Here is a 15,399-nt window from a genome sequence, read left to right on the forward strand (position 1 = left end):
AAGATTGGGGTGGTTTAGTTTGGAGAAGAGAAGACGGAGAGGGGGCATAACACTTTTCATGTAGTTCTTACAAGGAGAAGTTGTTACAAGGAGAAGGGAGAAAAATTGTTCTCCTTAACCTCTGAGGATAGGACAAGAAGCAATGGGTTTAAATTGCAACAAGGGAGGTTTAGGTTGGACATTAGGAAAAACTTCCTAACTGTCAGGGTGGTTAAGCACTGGAATAAATTGCCTAGGAAGGTTGTGCAATCTCCATCATTGGAGATTTTAAAGAGCAGGTTAGACAAACACCTGTCAGGGATGGTCTAAATAATACTCAGTCCTGCCATGAGTGCAGGGGACTGACCTAGATGACCTCTCGAGGTCCCTTCCAGTCCTACAATTCTATGAAAATGGAAAGTGCCAGACTGGGTCTGACAAAGGCTTGTCCTGTCTCTGATGCGGGACAGCACTGAGTGCCTCAGAGGAAGGGGCAAGAACCCCATGATGCAGATTTACAAGGCTTGGGCTATACCCTGGCCCTTAACTTAGCGCAGCAGGAACCCTCTAGTGCGCCAGATCCCCAGGGGTCAAACTCATCCACCAGGGCAGGCCATGCAGCCTCCACAGCTTTTGGGCTGAGTCTTCAAGCTCCAGCAATCAGTGTTTCTCACGGTGGCTCTCAGCAGCAAGTCCAGCTGAGATCAGAGCCCCAGGCAAGCAATGTCAACATTGAGGATCTGCTGTGAGGAGAAGGGATTTTTATTAGTCACCTGGAATACAGCATCAGCAGGTCCTAAGGTTAGCCTGGGCAAGGGAAGCTTAAGACAATTCATACTGGTGGGAACCTTGGACCAAGATGCTCCTGTAGATCCAGGTTCTCTCTTGTCCCTCCAGTCTGTGTCTTAACGTTGCTTCTGGGAACAGTCTTGTATCTCCTGTCTTTGTTCTCCAGCTACGGGTTTTTTGCTCTGGGAGGGAAGGAACTTGCTTTAGCAGTTGATGTTTGGTCACTGAGTTTTCCGCACTCTCCTGGGGCGGCGCAGCTGGGGCAGGCTCAGGCTTCAGTCCCCCCTCGTGGGGTTGTATAGTAATTTTTGTTGTCAGAAGGGGGTTGCAGTGCAATGAAGTTTGAGAACCGCTGTCCTAGGGAGAAGGTGAACTCTTTCCCTTCAAAGGGTAGCAATAAAAGTGAGTAGGTACAGAGTCCTACAGATCGTTCATAACAGTATCACAAAGATGTCCACATTTGTCGTGGGGTAATCAGCCCCCTGCCATCAGTCTTTCTGTAGTAATTAGAGATTGGTTTAAGGCCTGTAGTCTCTCTTCCAGCATTTTAGAGTGGTAGCCGTGTTAGTCCGTATCAGCAAAAACAATGAGGAGTCCTTGTGGCACCTTAGAGCCTGACAAATTTATTTGGGCATAAGCTTTCGTGGGCTAAAACGCACTTCATCAGATGCATGGAGTGAAAAATACAGTAAGCAGGATATATATTCTAGCACATGAAAAGATGGGAGTTGCCTTACCAAGTGAGGGGGTTAGTGCTAACGAGCCAATTCAATTAAGGTGGAAGTGAGCATTAGCTGTTCTAACTCTGAATATTCAAGTTATCTGCATAAATAGCCACTCCCTTTTAAAAAAATCTTGCTGAATTCTTGGCTTCAACCACTCCCCGTGGTAACAAATTACATAGTCTAATCCCACGTGGTGTGGAAAAAGTGTGTCCTTTTTATCCGTTGTTCACTGGCCACCTTTCGTTTTCATTGAATGCCTCCTTTGCTCTTGTCTGGTGAGACAGAGAGAACAGAAATTCCTGCTCTCCTTCCTCTAACCAGTCCCATATTGTATAGACTCTCATCATGTCTCTTTTCTAAAGCTATGTCTTTTCAGTCTCTCATCACGGGAGAGTTTTCAGGACACCATATGAGCCTCATTGCCCTTCTCTGAATCCGTCCCCTCCAATCCTTCAATGAAATGGACCCAAATTTTAAAATGAAATGATCTGCCCTGAATTACTTATGAAGATATTTAACATTTAACACAGAGGTTCTCAACCAAGGGTATATGTACCCCTGGGGGTATGCAGAGGTGTTCCAGGGGGTACATCAACTCCTCTAGATCTTTGCCTAGTTTTACAACAGGCTACATAAAAAGCACTAGCAAAGTCAGGACGAACTAAAATTTCAGACAGACACTGAGTTGTTTATACTGTTCTACAGACTATACACTGAATTGTAAGCACCATATTTATATTCCAATTGATTTATAATTATAGGGTAACAATGAGAAAGGGAGCAATTTTTCAGTCATCGTGTGGCTGTAACACTTTTGTATTTTTATATCTGATTTTGTAAGCAAGTTGTTTTAAGTGAGGTGTAACTTGAGGTACACAAGATAAACCAGCCTCCTGAAAGGGGTATAGTGGTCAGGAAAGCTTGAGAGCCACTGATTTAACAAAAACAAAGGAGGGCAGGGGGGTTGGTCAACAATTTTTTTCATTCAGTGGAAAAACCCATTTTTCAATTGTGTTTGGGGGACAAATATTTTTAACTGAATAATGGAAAAAACCCAAAAAAGTGATGGGGGGGGGAACCACAGAAGGAAGCCATTGTATACCAAAGTCGTCCTGTGAAAAATACGAACCCAGCTCTGGTGTTAACCCTTTGCTCTTCATGTCCCTTCTGTGATGACCAAAGTTGTCTCTTTGCCCAGCTACCCCAGCTCTCTCCCCAGGGGAGTCCTCGATGCAGGAAAGTGCTTAAACATTTGCTCACATCCTGACAGCAATGAGATCGAAGCATGTGGTTATCTTACATTTTGCTCAAGTACTTTCCTGAACCAGCCCTTCCATCAGAGAAGAAGTCAAGAGCTGTTGTCCCAGCCGCAGAGCTAGCTGCCTCCCTGACCCTCCTCTGCCTCTCTGAGGGCACTCCCACCGGTGTTGGCCTCATGCCTTTACCTCCCTGGGATGGAATCCTCATGCTTCAGGGTTTCACCTGGCAGTGGTCAGGAAAGGATTTCTCCTCTGCACCCTCCCCAAGGTCTTCTGGGAGGGCTTTTCAAATCTCTTTCCTCTGAAGCATCAGGGGTGACCACGGCTGGAAAGGGACAATTAGAGGGAGGTGGGTGGGCCAGGGTGCTGAGATGGCACCAGCCATTCTTGCTCTCTCAGGTGCTTGGCTGGCTGGTTCTTGCGCACATGCCTGGGGTCTCACCGATTGCCACATGTGGGGTGAGGAAGGAATTTGCCCCCCAGGGCAGCTTAGCAGTGATCTTGGGGAGGTTTTTCACTTTTGTGTGCAGCAGGTGGGTGTGGGTCGCTTGTCAGGATTACCTGGGTATATCTCACTTAATCACTTCCCTGCCATTGTGGGGTCCATAGGCACAAATGCACCTTGGTCCCTCCTGGTCCCTGCCTGTGGCACGTAATAGTCTAGTCTCCTGCAGGATGTAATACTGTGGTCTTGTTCCAGGTGTTGGGCTGAGCGGGCCGGTGGCGGTAGCCTGTGATTCAGGATCAGCCGCATCGGGTGGCACCTTCTGCCCTTAAACTTTATTTCTACCACTCCTAGCCTGGATCCCTGGGCTACAGCACCCTGTACGCCAGCTGCGCTTCCTGTTTTGGGCGTTTTGACCAGTAGTAAATGCTGTGACGAATGTAGGGTTTGCTTCCCCCAGCCGGAAGAGAGCAGAGCATAAGAGGAAAAAAATCAAGGCTTTTAAAACCCTCCTGTGGTTATATTACCTAGATGCTTGCCAGCCCTTGGCAGAGCTGCTAGGCAGGACCCTGTTTACTCCAGCCATCTGGGATCTCTGGCTGGGAGGGGGAGACCAGCTGCTCAGTAGCAGCACCCACCAGCCCCCTCATTTCTCAAGAGTGCCTCTTTTCATTCCTCCAAGGGCCTTTGGCTCAGGTTTCCAGGCTTCTGATTCTCCTGCGGTTACAAACAGGGCTCCCCTTCTGAACAAACTGGTCCCAAGCACTCAGTAGGGGGGACATCAAGGTGAATAGTTCTAGCATTGTCCCTCAAGTGTTGGTAGAGAGGCTGGCTGCAGCTCTGGTTTGCTTTCCTGCCTGCCTGCAGACAGGCTCTGAATAGCCATCCCAATATGTAACCCCTTGTGTTCACACAACAACCCCCCCCTTGCAGCAATCAGACCTTACAATGATTCATGCTGGGAGCAGACAGGCTGCTTAAAGCAATGCCCTACCCAGTCCAGTGCTGATACAAGTTTGCCAGGTCTCAGAGGGGCTGATCGGATTCTGGGCCGTGTCTGTGAGGTTGCAAGTGAAAGTCAGCCCCAGCCCCAGCAGCTGTGTTTGCTGCCCTTTCCTCTCCCTTTGCGTGTGCCTGTCTTGTTTTGTCTCCTTTGGAAACAGGATTGGACGTTTAACCGCAACAGCTCCATCCTGATTCCCCTAACTTCTCTTGTGCCCTGTTATGACCATATTTGATACCATCTAAGATGTGGTCATACAAGGGAGTGGTTAAAATGAAAACCTTGTTCAATATTTTACCTTTCAGCTGCTTTAACTAGTTTTCCTTCATTTTCTGTCTCTTTAATAAAAGGTTAAAAGGATTTTTAATGGTGTATTTGACACGGTGCTAAGCAGGTTGGTCTCTGCATACCACATCCCAGACCTTGTTTAACTATTTCATAGTTGCAGTGTTGTTACCGCCAAACTGGTCTCAGGGATTACAAAGTGAGTGAGGTAATATCTTTTATGGGCTCACCTTTGGCAGGTGAGAGAGAGAGAGAGACATGCTTTCCATCTTACACTGAGCTATTCTTCAGGTCTGGAAAAGGTACTCCCTTTTCCAGCCCTGAACACAAGGTGGAATAGATTGTTAGCATAAGTAGTTAACACACATTCTAAAGCACCATTCAAGGTGAAATGGCCCATTAATACCCCTCCAGTCTTAGGACACAAAGGGGATTAGTGGATTACACACTGCTGTAATACAGTAGTTCTCAAGCAGAAGTACACATACTCCTGGGGGTTTGCAGAGGTCTTCCAGGGGGCACATCGACACATCTAGATAGTTGTAGCCTGACTAGCAAAGTCAGGACAAACTAAAATTTCATACAGACACTGACTTGTTTATACTGTTCTACAGACTATACACTGAAATGTAAACACGTTTATATTCCAAATTGATTAATTTTATTGTATGGTAAAAATGAGAAATACTGAAAAACTGCATAATAGCATGGCTGTGATTCTTGAATGTTCATCTGATTTTGTGAGCAAGTCATTTTTAAGTGAGGTGAAACTTGGGGGTAGGCAAGACAAATCAGACTCCTGAAATGGGGACAGTAGGCTGGAAAGGTTGAGAGCCACCGCTGTAATACATCCTAAATCCAGTGTCTTTATTAAATCCATGCTTTGGTCCCTTACAACATGTTAACTACTCATGCTAAACAATCTGCTCCACCTTGTATTTAGCTGTGATGCTGGGAGTCTCCCAGCCCTGCAGAAGAGCTAGGTGCGGCTCGAAAGCTTGTCTCTTTCATTTAGCAAAGTTGGTCCAATAAGAGAGATCACCACAGCCCCTGTATCTATCATTTAATGTTGGAAAACAACTGGCTTACATTAACCCCTTTAGCCCAAATACACCATCTAAATTAATACAAGTCCCTCCTGTTCCTGGTTCATAGCACAGAACAGTTTAGGCTCCTGAAACCTGGCATATTTATTTTAAGTCTTTGTGTTCAACAGAGTGGGGTCTGGATGAAATTCTCTAACCTGTGGTACACAGGTGGCCACATCAGTTGCTCTATGGTCCTTTCTGGTCTTTGAGTCATGGGTGAATTTCACTCTCGCTGGCTTGGCCTGGATGGATCTAACTCTGCCTGTATTTATTTATCACTTGTATTACAACCCAGGACTGGGGCCCCCTTGTGCGACACACTTCACAGACCCATAGTAAGGACTTGATTACACACCGAAATTGCACTTAAAGTTGGATCAGTTTAAACCTAGTTTACATTAGGGCCTGAAAAGCACAAGTTGTACTAATGGGCACTATGTCCAGATCAGCCCTCGCCCCAGAGATCTTACAAAGGATGGGAGGAGAAAGTGAGGCAGAGAAGGGGAAAATGGGAGGATTGGAACAGAGGCCTCATGTCCCATCTACCCGCTAAGCCACATGGCTTGATTTGTACCAGTGCACCCGGCTACATCAATCACAGGGGTAGAAGGAACCTAAGAGATCTCTAGGCACGAGGCAGGATTACATCAGAGCACAACTCTAATGTAGACACACTGCACTGATGTGAAGTGGGGCTCACCCATTAGCCACAGCCTATCAAGCAAAAGTATGTATAGGTCACCCCATTACATAAACACCTGAGCACCTCATCTTTTAACACCTTGATCCTCCCAACACCTCAGGGAGGCCAGGCTGAGCTGTTTGCCCCCCACGGTGGAACAGAGACTGAGGCTAAGTCCCAGACTGCTCCACTTAGCACTCAAGCCCTAAGGTAGCTTAGATGGCTAAATTCCGTTCTCAAGAGTAATTGGGGGCCCAGATCATCCCATTGAACATCAATGAGACATAGGTTCCCCAATGCCAAAGTCGTTCTGAAAACGGGACATGGCCCTCGAAGTCACTTGGCACCAGATTTTGAGAAGTTGGGCAGCTGCTGTGATTTTCAAAAGTGCAAGAGCACCTCCCTCCCTGTGAAAGCAGCAGGACTCCGACACTTGAAAATCCCACCAGGTGGAGGGTTCCCAGTTTTGGTTGGACGGATTCCTGGAGATTTCATCACAGCACAGAATCTTTCATTAAAACGAAAGAACGGCCAGACTGGGTCAGACCAATGGTCCATCTGGCCCAGTATCCTGTCTCCCGACAGTGGCCAGTTCCAGGTGCCCCAGAGGGAATGAACAGAGCAGGTGATCATCAAGTGATCCATCCCCTGTCGTTCATTCCCAGCTTCTGGGAATTAAAGACTCATTTTTAATTCCTGGAGACCCCAAGTCTGCCTCTTCCTGCTGAGGCCACCCCCCACAGCTCCGAGACGGGAAAAACTGTGCTCCTCCAGTCCTGGGGCTGTGGCAGAGGGAGATTTTTCTCAAGGGCCCCCTAAACCGCCGCTGCCCCCACCCCTCTGGAGGCATGAGCTTCCGTTGGCACTGCCCATGCCAGGTGTGTAGTTGCAATTTTTAGATGCCTGAAAACCCTCTACCCTTCGGCTTCACAATACCGAATGCAACGCAGGCTAAATACCTTTACAAATCCAGGCCTACAGGACTTGCTCCAGATCTCTGGCAGAGCAAGGATTTGACCCAAGGACCTGAACCTGGGGCTAGATCCATAGGCACTGGGCCATGCTTCCTTGAAAGTTCAAGCTGCCATAGACAGGCCCCGTATGGCAAAGATGACACCCAAACAATCCCCAACCTCCAAAATGTACTTTTTATTCAATATTTTTACACAAAGGTAGGCTGCGTCCTGCGGGCGGGCTCTCATCTGGTCCCAATGGTGACCTGCCAGACGCGGACCAGGTTATCTGTGTACCCAGCAAACAGGGTCTGGGGAGGAGAGAAAAAGTGGGTCAGTAACGGGGTAGCTACAGCTGGCCTGGGGACAGATCAGCCCCCAGGAGAACAGCCAAACTGAGGGCCCGCGTCTGGGAGGGGCTCAAGCTCCCTCGCCTGATGGCAGTGCCCAGCCGGGAAAGTGGCGACAGGGTTTGTTAGGGGGCAGGGAGAAAGGGCTGGGCCTCAGCCCATCAGCGACATGGCGCTCTGGGAAGGGCCAGGAAGCTGGCGGGTGTGGAGGCTGGGAGGGGCTGAAGGCAAGGGCTCAGGTCTCTTGCAGGGGGGAGGAGCAGCAAAGCTGGAGGATAGGGAGGCGGGTGGAGACAAGAAAGGGGTGATGTTGGAGGGGCTCAATCTCTTGCTAGGAGAAGGTTGGCGGCTGGGAGGGGCTGGGCTCCATGCTGGACAGGGGGCTGGAGTGGATGGACCACGGGAAGGATTGGGATGGTGGCAGGGACAGAGGCAGAGAGGGCTCAGGTCTTCTGGCAGGGAGGAGGACGAAGGCCAGGCCCTGGGAGGTATCAGGGCTGTTGTCAGTGCAAGGAGGGGCTCAGGTACTCATGGGCACATCTGCCCTCCCATGGGGTGTGAGAAGGGGAGTGGCTCACAGGACCACCTTCCCATAGGCTGAGCCAAGAGCACGTCCCTTGGCTGCCTCCGCTCTGTGGGGCCAGTGGTGAGGATCCATAAGGCACCTCCACCCCCACTGAAATATTGGCCCCGGCCCTTTAAGATTCTGCCCTGGCACGGAGTTCCCAACCCCTCCCCCTGGGTGAGGGAGGTGGGATGTTAAAGGGCCATTACCTGTCCATCCGCAGACCAGGCCAGCGAGGTGCACTGCGGCGGCTCGGCTTTGCTGCTGGTGCTGATCACCTCCTGCTTCAGCTCGTCCACGATGATTTTCCCCTCCAGGTCCTGCAGGGGAGAGGGGAGAAGGTCAGAGAAAGGACCCCTGCTGGGACTCACTGACCCAGGACCCCCCCGCCCCAGGAGGGCCATGGCACCCCTTCCCCACTGTGCCCACATCAGGGCAGGTGCTGGGAGCTAGCTCAGAAACAGCCTCTGGGTTTCAGCACGGAGATGCAGTCAGTCGGCATGACGTTTCATCACAGCATGGCCTCTCGGCCTTCACAGCCCCTGTGGGGCTCCAGACGCACAAACCCCACAGCATGGCCTCACCCCACATCTCCTGGGGGCTCCAGACCCCAAGGTATCAGAGCACGGCCTCGCCCCACATACCAGGGGGCTACACAAACAGGCAAGGAAGGCAACTGTCTGGGTATTCCCTATAGAAAAGCATAAGCCCTGTTCCCTATATAAAGGAAGCACACCAGACACGACTCCCAGAGGTGTGCCCTCTACACGCACCCAGTCCCTACTCCCTATAGAAAGGAGACAGAGAATGAATCTCTGTGCTTTACGGAAAGGAGTCACGGGAGATAGGGGAGTGGCCCCTAGAAACCCCAGGCTGTACACTCTGTATAAAAGGGGGGTGAAGTCCCCTGAAAGGCCCATCCCTGCCCACCAGGGGGCGCCCGCTCACCCAGATCTTGATGCTGGGCCCGGTGGCAGCACAGAGCCAGTAGCGGTTGGGGCTGAAGCACAGGGCGTTGATGATGTCACCGCCGTCCAGCGTGTACAGGTGCTTCCCCTCGTTCAGGTCCCACAGCATGGCCTGGCCGTCCTGGGGGAAGAGAGAGCGTCAGACGGAGAAAGAGTCCCTCTCCCACACCCACCCCATAACCAACCAGCCAGCAGCCTGCAACTTGTATCACGGAAATGACGCACCTCGGGGGTCAGGCAGCAAACCTTTAACCAGTGGCACTCCCTGCTGCAGGATAGCACCGAGAAAAAGGGTAACTAATATTTGTTATTGCCTGCTATATACTTCCCTGATGCCCAAGGACAGGCCCTGTACTGAGAGACTCAGAGATGAGGGGAAAGGGAGTAACAAACTTCTCAGATTCAAAACCAACAAAGTTCCCCTTAGGCAGAGATGGGGCAAAGTTCCCCTTAGGCAGAGATGGGGCCATGAGGACTTGGGCAGGGGGCTCAGAGTGGCTGTCCGGTGGCTTTGTGAGACTGTGACAGGTAGAATGAGATTGGAAGCAGCGGTGAAGGGGAACAGGCAGGATCAGGGTGGTTGATCACACAGAGCTTTGATGGTGGTTGCAAGAAACTGGAGTTGGAGCCAATATTGGTCAGGGAGTCAAGGGGAGTTTAGCAGCAGCATGGTGAAGGGATCAATAGCGTGTCTCTGTCTGTGCGGGCACAGAGGATGCTGCTATGAATGACAAGGGAGCTCTCTGTCCCCCAAAAGCTCATAACATCAGTGGAAGGCAAGAGACGACAGGCACATAAAGAGAGAGGAGCACAAGGAAGCAGCCAACTCAGCACAGCGGCTGCCCAACCACTAGAATCCAGTTGAGCTGGAGTGAATCCCCGTCAGCCCAGGGAGAGCTGGACGGGGGCAGCTCAGAAACAGCCTCTGGGTTTCCGCACGCAGACGCAATCAGAAACTCAGCGGATTTCATCACAGCTCAGCCCCGCTCCCACAGGCCAAGAGAGAGACAGACAGACAACATCCCCCAGCCTCCAGGTGGGGGGTAGCTCAGCTGAGATCTATGACCCCTCAAGGCCAACAGAACCCAAGGAGGACAGGGACCTCGATCCAGTCCCACTGTCCATCCCACCCGTGCCTCCCAGTCCTGGATCCTCACTTGAACCGGGCTGGGAACGGACCTTGCCGCCGGAGGCACAGAGGGAGCCGTCGGGAGAGACTGTCACAGTGTTCAGGTAGCCGGTGTGCCCAATGTGGTTGGTCTTCAGCTTGCAGTTGGCCAAGTTCCACACCTGAGGGGCGGGAGAAGAGTACCACGTGATCACCCAGTCTGAGCTCGAGAATCTCCCAGACCACCGACCCCCTGCAGCCGAAATCCCCCCTTCCCGTCACTTTTTACGGCCCTCAGCAGCCCAGCAATGGAGCGCCTGCTTCTTTGGAGACCAACCCACCCACAGGGTAGGATGCCAGCGTCTTAAGGACAGGACAGCAGGCCGCGGAGACGAGACACGAATCCCTAGTGCTGAAATGCCCCCTCCACCACCCAAAAGCAACCAAGAGATCATCCACCCCCAGTCTATCCCCTGACCCCAGGGCAACCGAGCAGTTGCGGGACAATGCGAATTCCCAGATGTCTGCTCAGATGCTCCAACCCAGCACCACTGGGAGTGGGAACATAAACGATCGCAGCCCAGGCCGAGACCCCATCGATGGTCCATGCCCTTCCCTGCATGAAGAGCCAAACCTCTGCAGCACACCACAGCCTCAAACCCACCTTCACCAGCTTGTCCCAGCCGCAGGAGACTATGATGGGGTTGCTGCTGTTGGGGGAGAAGCGGACGCAGGACACCCACTCCGAGTGGCTCTCGTCCTGGGGAGAGAAAGGGGGGGAAGGCAGGTGATTCAGGGGAGTCAGAACGGCATTGAGGTCAGAACAAGGAGAGAGATTGGAGAGCAGGTATCTCCCACTCTACCCGGAGCTCTGATGTCCACTGCCCACCCATCTCCCTAGACCCTGGAGGGCTCTACCCAACCTGTTCTAGGCTCACCGCCCCTCACCGTTCCCCACCATCCAAGACTCTGCTGACTCCTCATGTGAGCTGCTGCCCAAACCCCTGGCCTTCCAGGGCTTTGCCAGCCCTCCCTGCATCCCATCATAATTGCAGGACATGTCGTCAGGCCCCGAGGGGTCAGCAGACGTGTCAGATCTAATCATTGGGAATGGGAGGGCAGCAGAGAGCCCTGGATTCTTGACAGCTGGGAGCAGGACCAGTTCCCAGCAGGGGACACACGAGGCAATTGCAGAGATGCTTCCAAATCCAGCTTAACTCAGAGGGGTTTCCCCGAAGACCCAGGGGCCATCTTCTCCACCAAGGCCATATAAATCCTCCCCTTCTGCAGAGAGGAAAAGCCCCAGATCCCATCCCCCAGCACTTCTTAGCCACCTGTTTGCCAACCACCCCCTGCCCTGCAAGACTTCAGAGGCCCTCCCCCCGCCCCCACATCACCACCAGAGCGGCAGGCGAGTAGGCTCACATTCAGAATGCAAGCAGGTTGTTACCATCACCAAATCTGAAGAGAAACAGTGAGGGGCACAGGACAGAGAATCAGGACTCCTGGGTTCTATCCCTGACTCAGGGAGGCAAGCGGGGACTAGAGCAATGTCTGACCCACCCCCTGGCTCAGCAGCCCCGTCCTATGCCTCACCTGCACTGTGTACTTGCAGACGCCCAGTGTGTTCCAGAGCTTGATGGTTTTGTCTCGGGAGCCCGAGACGATCTGGCGATTGTCGGACGAGAAGGCCACGCTCAGCACGTCCTTGGTGTGGCCCACAAAGCGGCGGGTGGTGGTACCTCTGCAAGGGAAGAGACTAAGTTACCCCCAGCCTGGCTATGGGAACCTCCCCTTGCATCCCACTGAGTCATAAGCACACACCAGGGACAGAAAGCAGCCGGGACGTTAAGCATGAAGGGGAACCCAGGACCCAGCAGCTGCGGAGGTAGCTCAGCCAGATGCAAAGGGATGGATCAGAGGAAGATCCAGGCAGGCTGTTAAACGGAACGAAGGATCATGAATAATGTGTCTCTTTCAGGGCGACAGGAGGGAAAAAAGCCAAAGGAGAGCGCAACACCTCCCCATCTCTCCCTCTGTCCCATCATAATTGCAGGACATGTCTTCACACCCCTGGGGGGTCAGCAGACATGTCAGGTCTAATCATTGGGACTGGGAGGAGAGGGGGGCACCTCAGAAAACCCTGATGCCCCAACAGTTGGAAGCAGGAGTGTCTTGCCGCTGGGTAGAGCCAATCCAGCCCCCAGCAGGAAATCTCCTCCCCATTCGTGATCTTAGAACCTGGACTCCTCATTTCCCTGCAGCAGCTTCTGCAGCAGTGTAAGACCCCGATCTGATGTCAAACACCTGCAGCCCTCCTGACATTGAATATGAACGAATAAATAAAGGGTCGACACCACTAAGCCTGTATACATGACTGGGGTGTTTCCAGACATCGACAGAGAACACTTGACTTGGAAGGGGAAAGGTGTGTAGGGGAGCAATATTTGGTTTTGCTTTAAGTTGTGAATTTCAATGCCTCATGACCCCACCCCCCAATTGCCTTCCATGACCCCTCCTGGGGGTTGTAACTGCCCATTACAGAAACACTACCCTAGGGCACCACTAAGGGTAGCTACAACAAACCAAGGAGCACTTATGGCACCTTAGAGACTAAAATTTATTTGAGCACAAGCTTTCGTGAGCTCCGATGAAGTGATCTGTAAAGCTTATGCTCAAATAAATTTGTTAGTCTCTAAGGTGCCACAAGTACTCCTTTTCTTTTTGCGAATACAGACTAACATGGCTGCTACTCTGAAACCTAACAAGCCAAGGGACTCTGGGGTGGGCAGCCAGTTCCCCTCCCTGGCACACCAGCCCCTCCCCACTAGGGGGAGCTGCCATGGGCAGGGCAGACAGAACACGTGGCTGAGAAGAGCCCGACTGACTCTGCCACCCATGGGATCCTCTCCCCTTTGCGCTCCCACCCTCCTCCGCACAGATGCTAGCTCTGCGAAGGGTGCCCATCTGATGGCCACGGTGTCACTCACGTGGTGAGGTCCCAGAGCCGCAGGGTGCTGTCCCAGGAGCCAGAGAGGGCGAACTGCCCGTCTGAGGAGATGACCACATCGCTAACGAAGTGCGAGTGGCCACGCAGGGCGCGCTGGGGGATCCCGTAGTTGGTCTCATCCCGCGTCAGCTTCCACATGATGATGGTTTTGTCTGCGTGTAGGGAGCAGGGAGAGTCCAAGTCAGCCAGTCACCTCCCCAACAGGCATTTCCTCCCAGGAGACCGGCCTCTGTGGCCCGAGCCCAGAGCCAAATACACCACAGCCTATTCCCCACCAGTTCCCGCAGCCTGGGGCTAAATCCAAACTGGTGCTGCTAAGAGAAAGGCCTTGTATCCCACTTCATCCCCCCCACAGCCAGTCACCCCCTAACCTGGGGCCCGACTGGAGCCAGTGCCCCTAGAGTAGATAGGTCCTGTATCCCATTCCTTGTATCTGCATTTATGAGCAGATCAACGTCAACTAGAGGAGAAAGATCCCACATCCCTGAACCAGCCAGTCCCCCAACCTGGGACAGCATTGAAGCCGGCACCCCCTAGAGAGGAAAAGATCTCATATCCCACCCTGCACCAGCCAATCACCCCCGCCCCCCTCTATTTTTATAGCCACAGGCTTCCCTTGAGCCCAGCCCTGCCTCTCACAGCCAAGGGCTCCACTCATGCTCCTTCCCGGCATCCCCTCATCATTGCAGGACATGTCATCAGACCCCGGAAAGGGTCAGTGGACGAGCCAAGTCTAATCATCAGGGCTGGGAAAAGGAGGCATCGAGCAGCCCAGTGGCGGAACCGGAGGTGGATATTGATGCTTTGACAGGGATGCTCCCAGGGACCCATACGCAAAGCAGGGGGAAATGTGCCTGAGCTGAGCTGCCAACAAACTGTGTCATTACTGCCTGTGGCAGCTCAAGGCGGAGGGGGGTTGGGCTTGCAAAGCCCCAATGTTGCCCCTGTGGCCGCATCATGGGTATGCCCCTCCATCCATTCTACTGAGTTAACCCCTGGGCTATGGTATTTAGGCCTAAAACCTCTTCCTGGCCCCCTGCAGCGGGTCCCCTCCAGTGTATCTATCTAAGGCCCTTATACACCAGCCCCCCCCATCTCCGTGGTACCCAAGGGCCTCTCACTGGGTTCTATGCTCCCAGTCATCCCCACGAGATGGAGTAAGCGCCTCCGTCTCTGACAGGAAAACCGAGGTGGGCCACAGCCCTGATTTGCAGAGGATCACAAGGAGCCATATATAACAATGGGACAAGAGCCCCTCCCCCCCCCCCCCCCCCCCCCAAGATCGAGAAGCACTCAGAGAGCCCCAGGTGGGAAGTGCCCTGGGACAGACAGGTGGTGTCACCTGGCTGGGGGGAAGGAGAAGGGAAATAGGAGCCAGAGCCAGGAATTGAACCCAGGTGCCCGGAGCCCCAGACCAGAGTCCTCACTGCCACCTCCCCACCCAAGGAGTTAGGCTGTGAGGGGGGGAGTAATTCACTGTTATTCACCCCCCCCCCATATCTGGACCCCCCTGCCCTGCCCCTCCTCCTCAGGTACACAAGTCTGTGCCCCCCCCCCCGGGATGACACTGACTTCGCCTCCCTCCCCTAGACTCGATTCCCCCCCCCTTCCATGGCTGAGATGGTCCCTCCCTTGCCTGCCCCCACGAGTGAGAGCTGGTCTCCCCATGACCCCCCCCTTTCCTCCAGCGAGATGGGATTTTCTTCCCATGTCCTCCCCTCTGCAGTGACAAACCTACCGCTCCGGGTGACTTCCAGATGGTCTCACCCATCCCCCCCCCCCGCACTTGGAGAGATAGAACCTCCCACCGCGCCCCCCATCGTGGGTGAATCGGTTCCATTCCGCGCCCCCCACCCCCGCGAGCGCAGCCTGACAATGCGGCCCCTCAACTATAAGATGGTTTCGCCCCCCCCCCGCACCCCACCCCGCGGCGGTTGGTCTGGCCCACGGCGCTCACCGCGCGAGGCGGACAGTATCATGTCCGGGAACTGCGGGGTGGTGGCGATCTGGGTCACCCAGCCGTTGTGGCCCTTAAGGGTACCGCGCAGGGTCATCTGTTCCGTCATGGCGGCGGCGGCGCGGGGGGCTCAGCTCGAGCGGGGAAGGAGGATGGAGGCGGATTCGGCGGCGGGCCCAACCCGTCCCGTCCTCTCGCTCAGCTAGCGGCCCAAAGAGAAAGGAAGCGCTGAC

General features: G+C 53.3%; 1 protein-coding gene across 1 annotated transcript; it reads right to left on the reverse strand.

Annotated features, from left to right (window-relative positions):
- Window positions 1-7,385: 7,385 nt before the first annotated feature.
- RACK1 (receptor for activated C kinase 1) lies at window positions 7,386-15,399 on the reverse strand. The gene is made up of 8 exons (XM_073312218.1): window positions 15,167-15,399; window positions 13,190-13,361; window positions 11,796-11,943; window positions 10,864-10,959; window positions 10,271-10,381; window positions 9,072-9,212; window positions 8,333-8,443; window positions 7,386-7,519 (listed from the first exon to the last, which is right to left on the reverse strand). Exons 1-8 carry the CDS (start codon window positions 15,273-15,275, stop codon window positions 7,454-7,456), a joined length of 954 nt encoding a protein of 317 aa, XP_073168319.1. The 5' UTR covers window positions 15,276-15,399; the 3' UTR covers window positions 7,386-7,453.

This window comes from Lepidochelys kempii, chromosome 14, assembly GCF_965140285.1.
Source record: "Lepidochelys kempii isolate rLepKem1 chromosome 14, rLepKem1.hap1, whole genome shotgun sequence".
Lineage (NCBI taxonomy): Eukaryota > Metazoa > Chordata > Testudines > Cheloniidae > Lepidochelys > Lepidochelys kempii.